Source organism: Xyrauchen texanus, chromosome 9 (assembly GCF_025860055.1).
Source record: "Xyrauchen texanus isolate HMW12.3.18 chromosome 9, RBS_HiC_50CHRs, whole genome shotgun sequence".
Classification (NCBI taxonomy): Eukaryota; Metazoa; Chordata; class Actinopteri; order Cypriniformes; family Catostomidae; genus Xyrauchen; species Xyrauchen texanus.
Window position 1 is genome coordinate 21200826 of NC_068284.1, and position 22785 is coordinate 21223610.

Consider the following 22785-nt stretch of genomic DNA (forward strand, 5'->3'; position numbering starts at 1 on the left):
AAAACAATTGATTCAATATAAAACTTTATTTCAAGATGATAGAAAATTCTCAAGTGAAACATTAAAATGGGAATGTTGATAAATGTTAACAAGACAAACTACGAAAAAAGGGTAGCAGTCTGGAAGTGATGTTTGTTTTTAAGTAACAGATAATCCCACATTTCAGATATTACATAAGTTAAATATTTAATCAAAAAGACTTTGTGATATGGAAATAAATCAGCTTCGATCACATTAATAAGCTAAAAGAAACAATTGTAACTAGAGAACCTGGAAGGAGGTAAAAACTGTCAAGGTCAATGAGCACGACAGCAATGTATGCAAAGAAAATCACTCCATATTGCACTCAGACCAGAGCAAAGCCTGATATTACTTCAGATAATGGCCTATTCTCCTTCATTTGACAGTACAGGGAATGGATCATGGGTCACAGTATGAATGTGTTTGCCTTTTTAGGGGGCATTTAACAGAATAGCACACATATTTAAAGATGTCTTCATGCAGGGAAGAGAGAAGCACTTCAGAAATCTCCTGAACAGGAGGGCAGCAATCTCTCTGGCAACACTTTTAAACAGTATTTCAAAAAACAAAAAAACTTGTACAAACAACCACAACCATGAAACTAAAATTCAGCTGGGTTTTTCCTTTAGCTAGAGAGTATAATATGGGACAAAAAGGACTTTCAGTGGTCTGGATGCTACAAAATGTTGCTTTACAGTAGAAGGTTCTCTCCCAGCATCATTTAGCTTTTGTAACAGAAGAAAAATGTAAATTGCTCTGTGGGGTCCACAGCGTTAACTAGTACTGTTGGGTGTTCTTCATTTTGGTTACTGGAATCACAATGTATGGAGGAAAATAAATGAAAATTAGAAACAGCATCTGATTATATAACAAAAAACTTAATACTGCTTACAAAACAACATGAACTCATAAGAATGAAAAAAGAAAAAGAAAATGGCAAGCATGATGAGCCAGTCTTCCCTTCTCCACATTTAGCAACACTTTCTCTTTCACTCGTTCTGCGTCTGACTGGGCCATGCTCAAATATCAGTCAAAATCTAAGAGAAACACACAAATAAGTCCCCAATTCTATTTTATAACACTGAATATATAATGCCATTATATTACGGCTACAAAGACTATAAAGCAGTCATTACCGATAAGAATACAGAGGTTTAAAAGGCATTTATGTTTAGAGTAGTTCCAGTGCTTGGAAGATAGAACTGCACAGATATACTTCAAACACTCTGGTTAGGGTCTGCATTACATCCCTCATCATTCACTCACCCTCATGCCATCCCAGATGTGACTTACTTTCTTCTGCTGAACACAAACTAAGATTTTAGGCCAGCTCTGTAGGTCCGAACAATGCAAGTGGATGATGAACAAAATTTTGATATTCCAAAAAGCACACAAAGGCAGCATAAAAGTAATCCATAAAATTCCAGTGGTTTAATCCATGTTATCAGAAGTAACCCAATCGGTTTTGGGCGAAAACAGACCAAAATATACCTCCTTTTTGCACTATAAATATTTACATCTGCTGTCTCCTTGGCGATCATGATTCAACTTCAATTACTCTTCCTAGTGCCATCTAGCGCTCTGCGCATGCGTCAAGCACTAAGAGGTGTAATCAAACTTGAAATCATGATCGTGCCAAGAGTTCCATTTTATTCTGTTCTCAACAACCAATTGGATGGCCTAAGAAGACAAAGATTGAACCACTGGATTATGGATTAGTTTTAAGATGCCTTTATGTGCTTTTTGGAGCTTAAAATGTCTGGTCACCATTCACTTGCATTGTATGGACCTACAGAGCAGAAACATACTTCTAAAAATCTTCATTTGTGTTCTGCAGAAGTCAGTCAGTCATACACATCTAGGATGGCATAATGGTGAGTAAACTATAAAATAATTTTCATTTTAGGGTGAACAATCTCTTAAAAGGACCTCACTTTGTGCATAGGGGCATTGTCATGCAAGAATAGAGAAGTCACACCCCATTCTATTAAAAATATTTGTCTAAGGAAAGTGTCCGGCTGTATGCTTGATTTTATGCTACTGTTTGAAATCTAAAATAGACTGTTGTTAAATAGCCAAACCCATTTAATAGAACATAATTTGCACTTACCGTGTTTCTCACTGGTGTGGGCCATCTCCATCTCCATCTCCCTGCTTCTGCATCTGTGCTTGCATCTTAGCTATCATCTCTTGCATCCGCCTCAGCTGATGGACACGCATACAAACACAGTCACACACTGACATTCACACGTGCTATTAAAAGTATAGAATATGTTTAGTTTGGGAGACTGTACCTCAGCCTCCTTCTCCAGCAGGATCATATCCTTGTCCGTTTCCTCTGGCTCTGGAGCCTTCCTGCACATCAGAGCAGGTGGGGAAGTGTAAAGCGCCTCATACACAGCTTTACTTGACAGTATCGTACTAGTAGAATACTATATTAAAGTTAACTTAAAGGTGCACTCAGTAATTTTTTGTTTACTTGTCTCTGGCCGTTATGGAGTCCCCTTGGACGTATACTGACACCTAGAGGCATGGTTTTTACTTCCCAATGCCGCAGTATAAATGCATAATTTGCAGTCACACATGCAATCCACGAGCCAAAACATCCAATAATGGGGGGGGGGGGGTGTAAACCATGTAAACCGGTTTACCACGGACTCAAGCTTCATAATACTGAAGGTACCATAGTGTTTTTCATTAAATACAATTGTTTGTAGGTAAGAGAGCAAGACACAATGGCCAAATACCTCCAACCAAGGGACACTCCGAATGCGTTAAACCTTGTTTATACTTTCGCATGGCACCGCAGTACGCCAGACTGAAGATATATTTGCAGACTCCTCTACTATATTTTGTTTAGAAAATGTTGGCTGAAATGCTTACATTCACATAAACGCTTATAGAAATAATAACATGCACAGTTGTGACTGAGCAGTAAATCTAAATAATTAATGAAACACGAACAAAACAAAATGTGTGTAAATGCATGCTTATGTAAATAAATGTCACAATTTAAAATAATTGTTTTACTAACGATTTGCACACAATTTTGTTCTGCTTGTGTTTCACGAAGAAGGCAAATTTACTTAATTTTCTTTAAACGGAGTTCTTTTTTATGCCCTCAGTGGCATAAAATCTGGCACTGTAAAAGTCTTAAGAATCTTTGTAATAAAGAGCAACATACTTCTATTTCTATTTATGGAAGGTTTGTATCCATAAGATGAAATGGTCAGGTAATGTATTTCTGATAGAACGGCAATGTTATAATAAGAGGGTAAAGCTTTGTAAAAATAATAAAGCAAAATATGTAAAAATATTTGATTTATCTAACTTAACAAATGATCTTTTTCGTTTCAAACACCTCTTTTATTTATTGCATTACTATTATTAGCCTACTTTTGTGTTTTTGTTGGTTTGTTTTGGTATGTTTGCATTGTATCTGAACATGTTTAACAATATAGCCAATGTTGCCTCACACAAGTCATACATTTTTTAATGCGGCGCAACAAGCGCACTGTTCGCTCCGTAACAAAAAATGGGATGCACGCTGCTGCGCGAACTGGGATCTAGAGAAGTCACAGTGCACTTCCGCTAATGCCGTGATGACGTAGAACCAGGCTTTAGCTAGCCGTTTGTCTTTGACTGTTACACTGAATAACGCTGTTTTGTCAGTGTTTCGTGCAGGAGCACAGCATTTTATTAGACGTATCAATTTAAGGAAATTCAACTTTATCGCATCTCGAGACACCCGTGTTCCGTTTTATCCGTTGGGCTTTGCTGTTTTAGCCCAAGAATACGATTGGTCTGAACGGGCCCTTAAGTCATACATCCAAAAATTGGAATGCTTATTTTAGCATATTGTATTTGTATTTTTTAATTTGACGAATATTACGATTACTAGTTTTTCTGCAACCGGTACTTTGGCCTTTAGCAACTGGAGTCTTCATCTCATGCGAAAGTACATGATTTAAAAAGTATTATACATTGATTATTGATATCATTTTTTATGAAAAAATTACAGAGTGCATCTTTAACAGTAATTTATTTTTCACACAACTATCTGCTTTAGCCAATATTACTCAAAACTCTTTCACCTCTTATGTCAACACTAACATTTTAAACGTACATTCAGCAAATTCATATCAGAAGCAAAATTGCAGAAAGAGGCACTGTAGATTAGTAACCCAATGGCAGAGTGCGATGCACAGTTTAAGCAAGACAAGAGTGACAAACAAGAGTAATTAGTACAAGCATGTGCTGAGCAGAGTAGAAAGTTGGGGACGACAACAGTGTGCATTTATATGTCTGATACAGAGAGAGACAGAAGCTTGTGCGATGAGTGGTGCGGTAACAGTGCTAGTGTCAGGCTGAAAGATAGGTGGAGCTATGACTGAGCTCCCAGCAGTACCTCCCCCTCCTATCCTCTAATGAACACACTGTAGGTCTACAAGCGTGCAGATCTGTGAGACTCAGATATTACAGGCCTGTGTCAAATGAACAAATGAATAAACAAAACACAACTACATCACAGTATACTGCTGGTCTCATACACTGAGTGTATACGCACACATTTGTTCATAAAAACCGGAGTACAAACTTAAACCACACATACAAACATATGTATGTTATGATTGATACAAACAAAATTTCTAAGTAACTCTCCAAAAAGACATCCTTATTTCAGAGTACAAAAAATGACATGCACTGTAGCTCAATCTAGTCTAGGTCTATATAAATGGTGTTTATTATGTTTTTATTAGGTTTTGAGAATGGCACACTCGGCTTTACACAAGGATCTTGCCATGCGTGTTCTCAGATGAGAGCGTGTCTTTAGAGAGTGTGAGGATACGTCTGAAGAAAATGACAAACTGCTGAGAAAAGCCCTAATGTGGAGATGGTTTAAGGGCATTGTGGCATCGTGGGCAAGCGCCTGTCCGGAGAGAGTAAGCGGTAAGGGCGCTTGCACCTGAGCTAAATTATGTCTAACAACTGTCTCTAATTTCAGTGAGCATGGGGAGAGCGGCATATAAACGGCCACAGACCCACCAGACGGGGAGAGTCAGAGACTGAGAGAGTCCTGTTGAGATGTTATGTTGACTTTGTTACTTGTGATGCTGTAAGTGCTGACGTGACTAATTAAAAGTCTTACATTGGTTTGGAGCAACCTGCCTGTCCTTCTTACGCAATCCTCTACACTGGTGCACAGATTAAAGTGCGCCCCATTGAGCCCTCCCAGCTCTCGGATATCTTCCAGGCCCTCGCCAGCCTGCACCAGAACCATCAACAAACCTTTGAGATCCTGCATGCTCAAGCAGAGGACTGGCATGCAATCCGGAACCTCCTTGGCCAGGAGAAATCACCGACCGCGACCCCGGACAGCCACAGTTCCCTGCCCCCGTGCCTGAAGATGGGGGCGGATGATGTTGAGGCTTTCCTTGATCTCTTAGAGAAAATCGCAGAGATCTGGTGCTCGCCACGTGACCAGTGGGCGACCAGGCTGCTCCCGCTGCTATCTGGGGAAGCCCAGCTCGCTGCCCAACAACTGCCGGTGGCTAATCTCCTGTCCTATGAGGATTTGAAGAAGGCCATCTCGCTCAACGGCTCCAGTACACGTGCCGAAAATGGCTGCTGGCAGGGGCCCGCGACATCGAGGGAGTGTTAGATCAGGTGGTGCTGGAGCAGCTGGTCCATCGTCTACCCAGGGGTACCGCGGAGTGGGTCCAATGCCACCGTCCGGCGTCGCTGAGGGGGCCCTGCAGCTTGCGGAGGACCCTATGGCAGCGCACACAAGGGCGGAAGAGCCCTCTTCTCCTCTCTCTCTCTCTTCCCCCTTCCCCTGTGTGTTCTCCCCTCCCCTCTCACTCTGCTGTCTCCCCAGAACCCGTTCCCGCCCTGCACAGGCGCAGAGCTCCACCATCGTGGCCCGTTCCCCGTGCGAGGGGGTGGACATCCCCACCCACCCCCACCTCTACAGTGCCACAGGAGACAATTAACACAGGAGAATTTGCTCCAAGCTCAAGAATGACAGAGCCGGCTGTATAACAGGGGAACTTGGCTACGGGAATTTGCACCAGGAGATAAGGTACTCGTATTACTCCCAACATCGAGCTCTAAATTACTCGCCAAGTGGCAAGGGCCATTTGAGGTCACACGACGAGTGGGGGATCTTGATTATGAGGTAAAGCGAACCGATACAGGGGGTGCACGTCAAATATATCACCTCAACCTCCTGAAATTGTGGAGGGAGGCAGTCCCTGTGATGTTGGCTATGGTAGTTCTGAAGAGGGCGGCACTCGGGCCGGAGGTGAATACAAACCACAATCATAACACCCCTGTCACTTGTGGAGACCACCTCTCACCATGTCAACTCACAGATGTTGCAACAGGAGTTCGCAGACGTGCTTTCCCCTCTACCGGGTCGTACGAACCACATCCAGCACCACATTGAGACCGAACCGGGAGTGGTGGTACGTAGCCGTCCCTATCGCTTGCCCGAGCACAAAAATAAAATAGTACAGGAAGAATTAGATGCGATGCTTGATATGGGGGTAATGGAGGAATCCCACAGCGACTGGTCCAGCCCGGTTGTTCTTGTCCCCAAGAGCAGCATGATGATGTTGAAAAGTCAACGCGGTGTCTAAATTTGATGCGTACCCGATGCCCCGCGTTGAAGAGTTGCTCGATCGTTAGGTGCTGCTTGATTTTATTCAACATTTGATTTGACAAAGGGTTATTGGCAGATCCCCTTAACACCCAATTCCCCGTGAAAAAACAGCCTTCTCCACACCGTTCGGATTGCACCAATTTGTGACGTTTCCGTTCGGTTTGTTTGGGGCCCCGGCTACGTTTCAGCGTCTCATGGACCATATCCTCAGACGGCATACAGCTATGCCACCGCGTATTTGGATGATATCATCATTTATAGCAATAATTGGCAGCGGCACATGCAACATCTGAGGGCGGTTCTGAGATCGCTGCTCACAGCAAACCACAAAAAGTGCACGATTGGGCGTGTGGAGGTACAGGATCTGGGGTTCTACTTGGGGTTCTGTCTGGCCATTAAGTGGGTGGTCCTCACTCTCTGATACTACCTGCTGGGTCTGGCCATCACCCTCAGCTCGGATCGCTCCCTACTCCAATGGCTCCACCGCATGAAGGATACTAACGCCCGGATCACCCAGTGGTATCTGGCCCTCCAGCCTTTTAAGTTCAAGGTGGTCCACAGACCGGGGGCGAAGATGGCTGTCGCTGACTTCCTTTCCATAAATGGCGAGACGTGGTCAAGCACCCGTCCGGAGAGAGAAAGCGGTAAGGGCACTTGCACCTGAGCTAAATTTTGTCTAACACCTGTCTCTAATTTCAGTGATCATAGGGAGAGCGGCATATAAACGGCCACAGAACCACCAGACGGGGGAGAGTCAGAGACTGTTGAGATGTTATGTTGACTTTGTTATTTGTGATGCTGTAAGTGCTGACATTACTAATTAAAAGTCTTACCTTGGTTTGGAGCAACCTGCCTCCCGTGTCCTTCTTACGTAATCCTCTACAGGCGTGTATTACTCTAATTAAGAACTGCAGGCATATGCTACCTCATTTAGAATAATCCAGATTCATCAACATTAGAACAATTTTGCATGACAAACTTTTCTGCGCACGCAAGTACAAACACTTTTAATATTAGTGAATTAGACAAATTAAGACCTAAGCTTTAGTCTCTAGAGAGTATGAAAGATTCTCAGATTCTCAACATAGGCAGTGCAATGACTTTAACTACTACAGTCAATTTAAGACGAATTGTGGCTTCCCTGTTCCTTTTGTGACAACTATAACATTTCTATTTATGTGTGCCTTTGGCAAAAATAAGAAGTGGATATGAATAGATGTGCTACTTCAACAAATTTGACATCTTCACGTCTCTTTATCACGACAATGTTTATAGCTTTAGGATATTCAAATAAACTATGAGTAAACCCACAAAGCTCTGCTTTTTCATGGAGGTTGGGGGAGGAGGTGGAGAAAGACAAGCAGAGCAGTACGTACACAGGCGACAGAGGCAGAATGTAACCATGGGAAGACAACCTGCCGCCCCGTTTGAGGCGTTCCGAGCGGAAGTTCTCATAGTGAAGGTCCTGAGTCACCTCCTGTAGGTCCTGCATGTGGGTGCTGCATGGTGGAAACAATTGTATTAAGTAAGGACCAAATAACACAAACAGGATAATAAAAGATTAAATAAAGCTTCAATTATTTCCATTCAGAAAAATACTCTTATGTATATGGCAGAGTCAAACTCACATTAGCATGGTGCGAAGTTTCAGGAAGTCGTTGTGTTCAGGGTTTTCCACCTCCACCACACCCCACGGATACAAACGCCCTCTCACCTTCTTCCCTTTAGCCTCAATCTGCTGGTTGGATCCCACAACAGCAAATGGTATGCTGGCCTGAAACACAAAAATCAACAAGAATATATTAGAGAATGTTTCTTTGTTAAGGCGTCTAGTCTTGTTTAGAGATCTAGGACCTTGAGAATCTTGGTCTGCTCTTTGAAATCTTCATCCTCATCTGATTCTGCATCAGGTAGGTGATAGATCTTAATGCCATGCTCATCAATTTCATCCAAAATCTAGAGCCACAGAAAGAGGTCTGATCAACAAAAAACAAGCCAATCAGGGACAATCCATCTCAGTATGTTTTTGGAAAGAGATGTCAAGCATTACCCTGCGCTTGAGTCTCTCTCTTTCCCTCAGGGTCAGTGTATCTGCTTTAGCAATAACAGGAACAACATTTACTTTGTTGTGAATAGCCTTCATGAACTGGACATCTAGAGGCTTCAGCCTACAAAAATTGGAGCACAAGTAAAGGAACTTGAAATCATGACTTAGAACATCACAAACATCAAAACCAATATAACAGTGGAGAGCAAAATGAATGATCAATCAAATGTATGAGAATGATTACTCACCCGTGACCCAGAGGGGAAATGAAATAGAAGCAGCAGTGCACCCGGTTGTCAACGATGTGTCTGCGGTTCAGTCCATTCTCATCATGCAGATAACGCTCAAACTGGTCATCAATGTATGCGATAATGGTGTTGAAACTGTCCAATGAAAGACAAGAGAGAAATTCTTAAATCTCTTTGAAGATTCTAGTCCTTAACAAACAGTCTAACAAATACAGAACCATCACTAGGTTTACTCTTGAGTCATCAGACGTCAAGAGATTGGACACGCCTACTCATACTTGTTTGTTTGTCACATTTTAGAATAGTTGTTAAGTCATTAAAATTATGAAACAACACAATTGATGTACTGGAATTTATGAGCAAAAACAATCTCATTGTATTCATTTTTAAGTACTTAAAATGATTAACTAAGCTTCTTCAAAGCATACTCCCATGTCTGTTAGGCACTTTTTGGCAGCTTTTTCATTACTATCTGGTCCTAAAAAATATTCAAACATAGGCAAGCACAATTAAAAAAATTATTAGAATCATGAAAAACAAATTCAATGAAATGCGTCCACATTTTTGTAACGTACACGCATGACTCGAGCCTGTTGCAGAAATTAAATAAAGGAATATTCTATGTTCCATACAAGTTAAGCTTAATCAACAGCATTTGTGGCATAATGTTGATTACCACAAAGAATTATTTGACTCGTCTTGATTAAACTTGTGTGTTATTTGAGCTGTAACATTTTTTTAATCGTAACTTAAGGTTTTAGTATTTACGGCATTACAATGACATACAATTGAATACAACTTTACACCCAAAAGGTTATCACACTAAAATCATTTTAACATGCATATTGTTTGTCTTGTGGCTATATTTTTGAAATAGTGAGTATTTTAATGTTTATGGCTTGGCCCCCCTTTACTTTCATTGTAAGAGTCTGACTGTAACCTCACTGTAAAATTGTACCTTTTTTTTTATTTTTTTAAGAAAAGTCCAAATTAATTTGAGTAGAAATTATAATTTTTTTTGCAACAAATGCTGTCGATTACGTATGAAATGTATAGTAACATATGCATAAAGGCAGCAAGACATGAAAAATTGCATTAGGCACATCAATAAAAGGCCTGAAATTATTTTAAAACACGTTAGTAATGTTTTCAGCTGAAATTACTCTGAGACAAAACCAAGGCATTAAATGTCACATTTCAGTTGTATAAAAGTTATTCGACAGCATACATTTCCTCTTTCCAGACACAAGTACTTCAAGATCCTGTCTTTTCTTTTTTCCTTTTAAAGCGGGTCAGGGAGCATTCAGGAAGAGGTCACACATGTTTCCTGTCTGTCCGCTTCCACTAACAGAACAGCCTTCCCAAAGCTCAAAAAATTCCTCCATATAGTCACTGCCCTTTCTTCTTTCATTTCACAAATTAAATTTGTCTCTTTGTTCTGAAAAATATTCTATAAATAATACCAATAATACAATGCTCAATAGCGCAAATAGCGTTAAACTAGTCAGACTCACAGTAAACAGTTATTTAAAGAACATTCATAAAATTCACAACATAACATACAATCACTTTGACTTTGCTGCATGTAAATGATGAATTGCTGAATTAATAATACTTTCTCAAGTTTATCAAAGCAATGCTTACCAGTCCTGGCTGTTGATGGCATCTCCATATCCAGGCGTGTCGACCACAGTGAGACGAAGTTTCACTCCACGCTCCTCAATCTCCACCGTAGAGGCCTCGATCTGCACTGTGCGCTCAATTTTTTCTGAATGACAAGAGCACAAGTAAAATACTTCAGAAACCTTCTGTGCAGCAAAAATGTGCATAACCCCCTCATAAATATCAGGCCACAAAATTGTGCTTAGAAAACGAAACAATGGGTCTCATTCACTAACCGTGCATATATATGCTATTATATATAGTCTTATAGCAAAGTAACACAAATAGGGTGAGTTATAGCTCGAGCTGGGTTCTGGTTCTGCCTGAGCTCGCTCAGTGATAGAGCACACAAATGACTAATATGCCATTGGATGCAGCTGGTGGAATGCTCATTGCAATGGCACGGGGAATTTCTTTGCCATATGAGTGTGTTTGAAGTACGCAATTCATAACACAGTACCAGCAGCGATTCTAACTCTTATAACTCTAATCCGGATTCATTATCTTTAGAAAGAGGGTAAGAACCAGTTCATGTGCATATGCACCGGTTGTGAATCTGAAGAAAACTATTTCCAAAAGGACATTTCCTGTGTGTATAATATGCAGAACCCATGCAATTTAGTGATTGAGGGACCCAATGTTTTTAAACTATTAGATTTAAAGGGAAAGTTTGCAGAAGAAAAAAAAATTCTGTATTAGAATTTATTCATCCTTATGTTGTTTTAAACCTGTATGACTTTCTTCCACTGGAACTCAAAAGATGTTAGGCAGAATGTTAGCCTCAGTCACCATTCACTTTCTTTGCATCTTTTTTCCATTTAGTGAAAGTACATGGTGAGTGAGGATAACTTTTGCATTTCATAGAAGAAATAAAGTCATATGGATTTGGAACAACATGAAGGTGAGTAAATAATGCCAACATTTTCATTTTTGGGTGAACTATGCCTTTTATTTAGTCTGTATTGAATGTCTCACCTGCAGCACCAGGAATGACTCTCTCAGGGTAAAGGTCAGTGAGGAACAAGCTGTTGATCAGCGTGGACTTCCCCAAACCCGACTCGCCTGAAAATAGCACATCAGTAAGAACACACTGAATAGTCCAATATACCACAAAAACACTTAACTGCAATAGACACATATTCCCACATGCTATAATCTTTTGATTTCCCTTTAAAAAGTCTGCGCACAAAAGAATAAAATATTCTATGCCAGTATAGGATACTGAACCAGTGTTTTGTGCAATCTAACCCTTTCTCAAACCAGAGTCATTGCTCCCTGCTTTGATCGTTTTTTTTTTTTGTTTGTTTTTTCCAGATCTCAATCGAGCTGTCTTCCATTATGTGCAACTGTGCAGCCAGAGAAAGGACTCACGGCAAAGGCTCTGCATTCCACTATGATCTATTTTAAGGCTATGGGATGACTGTACAATGGGCCCTGCTGAGCAGGCAGCTCCCAACCCCCCTCTCCCACAGCAGATCTCATTTGTGTGTCGACAGCTGTACACAAACACAGAGCAGAGGAATGTAGCATATTCCTACATGTTAAACTCTTAAGCCTGGTTTATACTTGACACAGCTGCTCATTTATGTGCACAATGTGAAGTCATTGCAGCTGCCGCCTAGCCTTTGTGAGGTTTGCCCTGCGTTCCAAACTGGATAAATCAGACTCCAAAGGGCACTTAGAAGGGAGAACAATCATGATAGCCATGCTGTAAGATCGCTTCAAATTAAATTTCCCATAAAAATTACTTAAAAATTGAGATCCGAAAACATAATTTTTAAGCCCCACACCTTTCAGCCTTCCAAAGTTCTCACAACGGATGGTAAATTCTTCAAAGGGAATAGGGCACAGGGATGATCACTTCTGAATGGAACGCACCCTCCATTTCACGCAGTCGTGCACATGCCAATTTTTGTAACTTTTTCGCAGTGCACACAGTGCTTCAATGCCACTGGATGAATTTGAGCAAAGGGTACATTTTCCTTGATCTTTTTACATATAAGAGGTAATTGTACTATAAAAACATACTGTAAGTTTCCTTAAAAGCAACTTCTTCCTCAATAGAAAAGAGCATTTATTTAAACCAAGTTGCAAAAACGGCTCGTTTGGAATTCGTGGAACTTGTGATGTCACAAGGACCAAATACATCTGCATACGCTATGCCTATTTTTCCGTCATTGCATCCTTGGCCCCACCCACCGGTTCTCAGTAAGTCACACAGTTGAAGTGGAGAGAGACGGGGCCTGTCATGGGAGAATTCATCCTAAAGGGATTTACACAGGACACCTTCATGTGCCTGTCTGGATTTAATTGTTTTTCTACATAAACATGCACAGACATCTTTGACCACTTGATACATATCTCTGGCCACTTTTAAAAGACGCAGTGTCAAGTTACAACTCTGAAGAGGAGAAGCTCTCTGTCATGGAGGCGTTCTTTCGCCCATCTGTGCTATTTTTAGTTGTTGGTGTATGAAAACAAAGGAATGATACTGGAAACTGGATGTGGATGTGTCTTCAGTGTATTTTAGAGTGGATTGTATGTTCTGCTCATACAATACAATTCAATCTTTGCAAAGGAACTGTTATTGATGGATTGTGCAGTTAAAACACTTGGACGCAATCGCGAAAACCCTGTGTAAACAGTTTAATTCATGAATCTTTCATATGTCATGACTGTGTGATAGTTTATAGTGCTAACTTCCTGTTTACACGAGACAAGTCCATTGACACGACACAACGGTTTGAGGCTGTCTACACCAGGCGTGTCGACACAAACTTTCTAAAACATTTATTTGTGTTGTTGTCAGTAGTAGCACCACAGCTTGCAGTGCAAAATGGAACTGAATATCTGTTTACTGTCAGCGCGACGTGTCGCAATATATGCTTCCATGGTAGACAGCATCATTGATTATAATGGATTCTATGGCTTTTGACGTGGCACTCGCGTCCGGTGTTGTCAGGGCGTGAGTGTTAACCGTAGTACTTGAGATGAACAGTTTAATATATTTGGATACAATGTGTTGGATGTGCGTTATGTGTAAACCCTGAAATTTTGTTTTATACTGTTGTTGAGCTGGTTCATACTCTTCCAATTGAGTTTAAAAAATGTCTCTATTCGAGGGGGCTACACGATGTTAACTAATCATAACAGTGGGAGTTTACATTGAAGTTTTAAGGAGGTGCTTACGCCAAAACTGAGCGTTTCAGACAGAAAGGCCAAAAACAGGTGGAAAATTATCATTTATTACTAAATGATGACTGTTTTAATGCAAAAACTCTTCACTAACATTATCAGTGGACCTCTGGGAAGATAATAAAACTATATATTTATTTATTTATTTTTAGAGAAGAGTGCAACTGCATTGTGCCACAAGTATAAATGTCTCGGGCCGCTGAGATCTGCACGTGCAGGACTTTTAAACATGGCTTTACAGACTATGCTGCATGTTTTAACAACATTCCAGACCCAAGCACTGATTTCACATTGATTATGTTGTACTCTTTTACATAATATACACTATAACAATAATGTTATAATAGTCTTACAATATATAATTTAGGCAGCTTTAGACAAAGTCTAAATAATCCAAGAATGACATCAGTGATACATACCCACCACCATGAGAGTAAACTCAAAGCCTTTTTTCACAGATTTCCGGTGCACCTGGTTTGGCAAATTTGCAAATCCCACATAGCCAGGAGTCTCTGGGTTTGTAAATTGCCCCTGCTGATCACAGGACAACAGAACAAGATTGAAACTTTTTTCACTCTCAAATACAAATTCAGAACCAAGTATTTATGATTGCTTAAAGAAATACAGAATTACATTCTTTAAAAACATTCATCTCTCTTAAATAGAACTAGAGGAATATTTTGCAGTTTATAACTGATCTACTGTAGACTAGTATAATTGATCTATATTAGTCTGATCTTAAAGGAATATTCCGGGTTTAATACAAGTTAAGATCAATCGACAGTATTTGTGGCACAATGTTGATTACCAAAATCATTTCTTTAGACTCAGTTCTCCATTTATTAAAAAATAAATAAAAACATTTGAGGTAAGATTGAGGATATTGTATTGCACTTACAATAAAAGTGAATGTGGACAATTTTTGGAGGGTTTAAAACCAGAAATGTTTAAAACCAGAAAAGCTTATAATTTTATAAAAGTACTTAAATAAATTCTTCTGTTAAAACTTGTGTATTACTTAATCTGTAAAGTTGGTTATATCGTTTTTTTCGGTCACTTTAGGGTTTTAGTGTTAACAGCATTACTTCGTCATAGCAACTAAGTTGTAAAATTGGAAATAACGTTACACTTTAAAATTAGCAAGTGATTTTATCAACTTAAAATCATGTAAACAAGCATATTGTTAACATTTGGTGGCTATAATTTTGAAACAGTCAGTATTAAACATTTACGGAATGGCCCCATTCACTTTCAATGTAAGTGCCTCACTGTAACCCAGATTTTTGCTTTTTTTTTTTTAAGAAAACGAGGTACGAGTCGAAAATAATTTGTGGTAATCAACACTGTGCCACAAATGCTGTCGATTGATCTTAACTTGCACTGAACCAGGAATATACCTTTAAATCTTTATGAACAAAAATATGATACTATACTTGTCTTCTTTTAACAAAACTTCTGCATGTTTTAATTTAGAATCCACAGCGATAATCAGTTATTTAAAGAGGAAAAAATAATTTTTAAATAATGTTTTCTAACTTCTCTTCCCTGCACATTAAACTTGTTCGTCTTACTATGTACTTCAAATCATTCAGGACGTACCAAATAAAACTAAAACCCTGAGCAACATTCACCCGCCTGCTCTCATTTCCTTACCTTCAGTTTATCCGCCTGAGACATTTTGAGCTTGAACTAAACCTGCAAAAAAATAATAATAATTGCTTATTTACAATCTAGATATACCACATTACATGGCAAAGTTACTTTAACTATTATATATGTTGAAAAATGACCATCATGATGTTGCAAAACCGGTTACCGTGAGTTGAGCGCACAGTTCAGCTTTAGTTAAAGTGAAAGGTTTCAAAACTCTACAGGAACAGGATGTCAGTTCCAGTCTGTGAGCATCAGTCTTACCACAAACCAGCATCAGCCATTTGACTTCAACGACATGAACACCAAAACCTAGCGTAGGTTTACAGACTAAAAAAAATCTAGTTTTTAAGTATGCTGAGCTATTTAAAACTTTGAATATTCCTGTAGAATATGTGCATTTGATCCTAAACTGAAATCTGTCATTGCAGTGACAACACCTTTGTTTCGTGAGAAAGGGAATTGAAGTTGGGGAAGCTACTTTGAAACTGTATTTTGAAAAGCTACTAATTTTAAGTAGTTAAGCTACTCTTTTGAAAAAGTAGTTAGCTACACTACAAGTTACTATCAAAAAGTAGCTAGCTACACTATAGCTACTTAATGAGGCAATATTTTTTTAATGTTACTATCAAACCAATAATATTAATTTACAAAATTAACTAAATTTACACATGATATTTAATTAATTAATTAAATACATTTAATATTTTAAATTAAATATATTACATGTATTTAATACATTTAATGAATAGTAACATTAACACGGTTAAAAATGGCCATAAAATAAAATGCAACAGTATAAAATAAAAATTAAAAAGTTCAGACACCATATACTATTTTATACTATACTTCACACTTTTCTGTCCTGCTGTGGCCAGGTGTAGCCTACTTCCCTAAAGATCTAATTTTTATGACAAACTCTCCTTGGGCTGGCATTTTTTGTTCTTGCCACATAATATTTAGTGTGGATAATATGTGAATGAAGACTCAGGGCTTGTTTTTCCCTTCACCTGGGTTCATGCTCATTGTATTTTCTGACTTTTTTGCCATTGACATGCAAGTGCCAGCTTTACAGGTCACATACGGAGATTGCTCTACAAATATTTGTTCGCTTTGTTCAGGTCCAAAAAAAGTGGACGGATGGTCATCCAAGATTAATGCATAATAATACATGCCATAAATTATTTATTTTACCAACCATTTTATTATTTTACATGAAAATAATAGTTAATTAAATGTTAAGAAATTGATAAATCAAATATTTCTGCATGATAGTAATTATTATAATAATATATACTGTATATTTATAAATATTATAATAATTCACTCGTTGCTACCAATAACGCATAGATGATGAGAAGAGAAATAAAGTATTTAGATCAGAAACAAAATCCCTCAAAAAGCAATAATAACTTTATTTTATTTCAAATAGTAATCTATTAAGAACAAAGTGTCTGAAACATTCCTTGTTACATAGAAGAATAAAATAGTGATCTTTTATAATTTTCAGATTTACCTGCCCCTGTACGTTTTGTAAAGACAAACAAACTGTGGTTGCTCTCTTTACATAACCATCAGACAATCTCTTCTTATCCAAGTGAGCTGTAATAAGCTCTCAGTAGATGGAGGTAATTCACTATTTTTGTTTGTGATATGCAATTACAAAAGAACGGTGACGCTGCTTGATTCTGATCAGCAGACAGAAATATGCTACCAGATCGTCTGACATTTTGGAAGTAAAAGTTTGGCTTCTACGCAATAATGAAGGCTATTAGTTACAATCTGAAAACATGTTCGGTCACGCTACACTGCTACTTGCTGGAAAAAGTAGTTCGCTACTGGAAAAGCTACTCTGTTTGTAAAAGCCGCTGAGCTACTGTCAAGATACTGAAAACATTTTGTTAAGTTAGTAGAGTCGCTACATATAGTTAGCTACTCCCCAACACTGCCTAGACAGCACTGTACAGTAGGTTCAGAACAAGCATAAAAAAGCTCACTAGGTCTTGAGACACAGACAAAGTATGAGATGAAATTTTGATGAAGAAATGTTCCCAGTACAATTAGTGGAGGACAGACAGAGGCATGTCAGTTAGAGGTAGACCGATATATCGGTTTAACAGATTAATTGGTGCCAACTGTTTTTTTTGGAACTAATGGTTATCTTCAAAAAAATCTATGCATCTATATCTATACAAAGAAAAATGCATGTGTAAGAAAATGTACATACATCTTGTCTCCAACTTCATATCTTGTGAATAATAATAAACTTTTTTCCTCATTAAACCTCATCTGGTGAATATAGGCTTTAAATGTCTTAAAAGGTAAAATTGTAATTTTGAAATATATATAGGAAATCCTGTCCACTTATATTAAAATGAAGACTCAAGTCTAGGGCTGCACAATTAATCGAAATAAAATCGAAATCGTAATATGACCTGATTACTTAAATCGCAAAGGGGTGCGATTTAATTAAATAAATAGTCTGTTCGCTTCAAAGTTTACTTGCGCTGCTCTGTCCAGTCTATATTAAGTGAGAGCATTATTACGGTGTTTTCAGAGAGGGTCTGTGCTCCACAGCTCCATCTTATGCTTAGAGGAAAAGTGCTCAGATTTCAGTTCCTTTTGCTTATCGAAGCGCTTTATTTAAACTAAACCGGCGCATCCCACGTGAAACGGTTTTTATTGTCATCTGCAGCATCTCAATCTCCACAAGGCACAGGTATCATAATAATAACACTGAATACAAGATGGGGTATAATTCAAACACCTTTATTAAATGATTGTTGAGCAAACAGCATTAACAGTAGCACCTGTAGAGTCCAGAAATGCACTCTTTCTCCATTCTCCTGTCATTTATTTACCTCACGAGAGAGTGTCGCCCTTATCACACTCCCAGTGGCAACAAGTGAAAGTGGAACTAATATTACTAACATCCAACAAAATTGAAAAAGGAAGGAACCGGTGTATATAATCTATATAAAATATTTACATACTATAATATAATGCATTGTTAAATGAACTATAATAAAATAATGAATACAAATCAATAAATGAAATGGTGACAAACTAACCAAAACTTTAAGGTTAATAACACCAATGGCTTATCAGTTCAACCTCAGTTTGACATTAATCCTCGTTCTTTAGGACTATCTTGTATAGTAGAGAATACTTTGTCTAAGCCTACTTGTTTTTTTATGGCATATGAAATGCGACAAATGTGGTTAGTGGTAATATCATGATTTAATGGTAAATCATTGAATGATGATTATAAATTAATCAAACGTATCACCATTACCTCTGATAATCGTCTAATAATGATTATCAATTATCCAAAGTTTAACCATTACTTAAAAATGTAATTCACTCATGCTTAACCATCAAGCCGTTGTCCCATCTCTATTATTATCAACAACTGAGTTATCAGTCATTGTATTCTCACCTTGTGGCTATGTAAGTAGATGGGCGTACTTCGGTGTGACACATTCAGTTTCATTGGTCTGTGGGCTGATGAATGCTACAATGGTACATGCTATAAACATGATTGTGAATGTGAACATGATGTGAGCAAACACTGAACGAACAACCGAGAAATCGAATAATACATTAATGCGTTTCTACACATTTGTTCAAGACTGACAAGATCAGGCAACTGCGACATCTGTTGTCTTTGCAAAATATTGAAATCTAATCGATCATTCATCTTATTCATGTATCAACCAATGAAATTGAATGCAAATGACTATCTAAAGGGAAAAACTTAATGGTAATGGTTATACTTTGGATAATTGATAATCATTATTCAGTGATTTACCATTATCAATTATTGCATTACCATTTGTCGCATTTCATATGCCATAGATTTTAAGGCCTAGAGTAAAGAGTCAAATTGAATATTGTGTTTATTTAATTATTCAACCAACCAACAGTATTATTGACAACAAAAACTAGGCAACAGCTATGATATTACCAACAGGGAAATTCAGTTAACAGTGACATTGAGCAGAAATCTTACATATAACCAGTTTTGACAGAGCTGCTATAAAAAGTGAAGTTATCAGCATTGGGCGATTAGATGAAAAGAAAATTGGAGATAAGTATTGGATGTTAAAATCCTGATTGGAGCATCCCTAGTATTCAAGTTGACTGGATTTCAACAACTAATGATGATGTTTTACTTTGTTTCACTGTTTATTTGTTTGTGGGTGAATTGAAAAAAGGTCTGTTTGGTATTTTAATAGGACTCTAGTGTGAAAACCCCAGTAGCTTTTTGGCAGTTGAACATGTAAAAAAAAAAAAAAAAATGTAAATCAAATTCGCAGGTCAAATCACAATAATTTTCAAAATAATCAAAATATGACTTTTTATCCAAATTGTGCAGCCCTAATCCAATCATATCAGTTAACTTATAAAAGCTGTTTTATTCTACATGGAGAGGGTACCCACATGGGGGCTGCAATTTTAGAATCACATGACCAGCCGAATACTACTCGCTTAATCTCAGTAACCCTCCTGTTATTCGACACTTTCACTCATTGATTAAAGTAATCATGGCTGACTGTGAATATAACATTTCTACAATGACATCTGAAACTGAAAACTATTCATTTTAGATTATGCTTCATCCAAGCTGCTATGAGTCAGAGTAAATCCAAGATGACAGAAAGACAAAAATTACTGAGTGCACTTCTAATTTGGTAAATAACGGAGGAACTCTCTGTAATTTCAAAATAAGAGTCCCTAGTGTGTCTCAGGCTCGTTTCTAGTTAAAGGAACAAATCTGAATTTATTTCTGGTAATTATTGGGATTTTGGTTGTACAATAAACTGCATCTGGGATTTGATTTATTTTGGAACCTTGTAGTCTCTATGTCTGTACTCGTCATAGTAAGAAAAGAATATGATTTTATTTACTATCGGCCGATTTAGTTATTGGTATGGCAAAATATACTATCGGTTAACCTTGAATGTCAATCAACGCAAATCAAATGTGCTTTCACTGAAATGGGTTCCTGCAAATTGGATAACGTAAAACAATGGCTTAAATTCAGGCGATAAAGATATATCATATATACTCTTAAAATAGTCTGTCAATGTTATCAACATGCACACATGAATTATAAAAGCATAACAGTTTTACAATGAGTTGGTCGGTAAATACTGATATTATATCTTGTGTTAGATCTAATTTGGGACAGGCTGGTATTTCTACCTCATACTTAAATAGCCCCTCTAATAATGCCACTTTCGACAAAACACATTTTTTAAAGTAGCAAAAATAAATAAAAACTGAAGAAAACGTTATGCATAATAAAAGTTTGTTACTATACGTGGATGTAGAATTCTCTTTAGTGCACTAAAATGACACACCTCTGTTAACAGTGCTAATTCACTCACTAATTCACTGAGGTTACAGCTGAGAGACGCGTTCATTTTAAAAGAACAAGAAGTCTTGCATCGGTCAAAATCAGTCCTACATTTTAAGAAACAAAAAGTAATCGGATAAACTGAATATATGTACCTTTCAGGCGCGGCAAATCTTGAGTTCTGCACAGCAGGAAGGTTGAGTAGAAGACGAACAACCCAAATTCCTGAGATTCCGGAACTGCCGCCGACAGCAAAGCGCAACTGTGAACACCGAAACATTCAGAGACTATCTATGTTTCAGAATTAAAGTCCCATCGCAGTAGGGTTGTGAAATTATTGATTCACTCAGTAATTTTTTCCTCATTAAAAAGTTTGACTCCTAAAAACATGAATTGTAATTTTGCAATATGTGTAGGAAATCATGACTGTTCACATTAAGATGAAGACTCCAGTCATATCAGTAACCTTATAAAAGCTGTTTTATTCTACATGGAGAGGGTCCACACATGGGGGCTGCCATGTTAGAATTGAATGACTAGCCGAATACTACTTGCTTAATGTCAGTAACTATCCTGTTATTTGACATTTTTACTCATTGACTAAAGTAATCATGGCTGACTGTGAATACTACATTTCTAAAATTGCATCTGAAAATTAAAACTATTGATTTTAAATTATGCTTCATCCAAGCCACTAGGTGGCAGTGTAAATCCAAGATGACACAAAGAAAAACGTTACTGAGCGCACCTTTAAAATATTTCACACTAAAAGGGCTCTCAAAGCTTACCAGCACTGTTCACAAGTTAACCAATATTTAATTTAAAGAAATTGTTCACCCAGTATTTAAAATTCTGTCATTATTTACTCACCCCCATGTCATTCCAAATCCATATTAGCATAGCATATATTAGTGCAGTGACCATGTCCGATTTGCACAACTATTCAGATATATACACATATTTAAGTAGTTTAAGAGTGAAGGAGACCGACTTGATTATGTCATTCACAGTGCGTCATTGGAGTGGGCGGTTGCTCCTGGGCTCGTATTGCGGCCTTTGTTGGCCGCAGTAAGCAAAAATGCTATTTCTAGCCATTTTTCATGCACATTTTACCAGGCACAATCATACTTTTTATCAAAAAAATCCATGTTAGATCATATCCTCTTGTAAGACTGTTGATATTAGGGCAAAAATATTATTGTTTATGTGAATTTTTGTATAGTGTTTCTGTAAACATATCTAAAAATCCTTAAAACAAGAACAATTTGTCTTGTTCAAGAAGCAACGTAAGATATTTCGTTTTTTTGTGTTAAACGAGTAACAAGTTTTATAGTCAAAACAAGTGAAAAAATCTACCACCGCTGAAGAAGTAATCCAAAGTACTTAGATCACGTTACTGACCTTGAGTAATCAAAAGCATATGTTACAAATTACATTTTACAGCATGTATTCTTTAATCTGTAGTGGAATACATTTTTAACGTAACCCTCCCAACCAGGCCGCAGATATCTGTTTGATGTAGCTTTCTCTGCTGAACCATGGGTAATGAAGCTGTTCACCAGGAAATTCCACCAGAACCAGAGTCAATTAGCCAACCAGTCATTTTGCTTTCACTGCTACTGTTAAGGCTTTTTAAAATCAGTCAATTCAGTTAAACATGCCTCCATCTGTTGTAATTGTGAAGCCCAGAATTCCTATTCGTATATAGGAACAAAATGTGGCATGGGATAAAATTCTAAAAAAAATTCTGATCACTGAGGAGAACAGATGCAATATATTCAGCACGTGGCAGATTGTCATTCCTGCTCTCATCAAACACAGACATACCCCCATTAACTACTAACATGCACTGTGGCGCCATCTATAGGTGAGTGTATCGTAAATTTTACGCGGGAAAACAGAAAGAATGTCACGTTTAAATGGACAATGTATTGTA

At 37.9% G+C, this 22785-nt stretch overlaps 1 protein-coding gene across 2 annotated transcripts; it reads right to left on the bottom strand.

The window, feature by feature from the left end:
- Window positions 1-16: 16 nt before the first annotated feature.
- LOC127649185 (septin-2B-like) lies at window positions 17-21126 on the bottom strand. Of its 2 annotated transcripts, none has more exons than XM_052134170.1 (13): window positions 21005-21126; window positions 15491-15532; window positions 14257-14371; window positions 11618-11704; window positions 10625-10748; window positions 8981-9115; window positions 8736-8853; window positions 8540-8641; window positions 8314-8459; window positions 8101-8184; window positions 2316-2376; window positions 2132-2226; window positions 17-1058 (listed from the first exon to the last, which is right to left on the bottom strand). In XM_052134170.1, the coding sequence occupies exons 2-12, from the start codon at window positions 15512-15514 to the stop codon at window positions 2140-2142; spliced, it is 1083 nt and encodes a 360-aa protein (XP_051990130.1). In that variant the 5' UTR covers window positions 15515-15532; window positions 21005-21126; the 3' UTR covers window positions 17-1058; window positions 2132-2139. The 2 variants fall into 2 exon arrangements, with proteins under 2 accessions (XP_051990130.1, XP_051990131.1); XM_052134171.1 differs by lacking the exon at window positions 21005-21126 and adding an exon at window positions 15654-15704.
- Window positions 21127-22785: the final 1659 nt, after the last annotated feature.

What these genes read in the sequence shown, in the direction of transcription:
- LOC127649185 (XM_052134170.1), bottom strand. Translation starts at nt 15,514, where the DNA reads ATGTCTCAGGCGGATAAACTGAAG. An exon ending in CTCAGGCGGATAAACTGAAG is followed by an intron (nt 14,372 to 15,490) that starts GTAAGGAAATGA and finishes TCCTGTGATCAG; the next exon opens with CAGGGGCAATTTACAAACCC. An exon ending in GAGAGAGACTCAAGCGCAGG is followed by an intron (nt 8,642 to 8,735) that starts GTAATGCTTGAC and finishes CTGTGGCTCTAG; the next exon opens with ATTTTGGATGAAATTGATGA.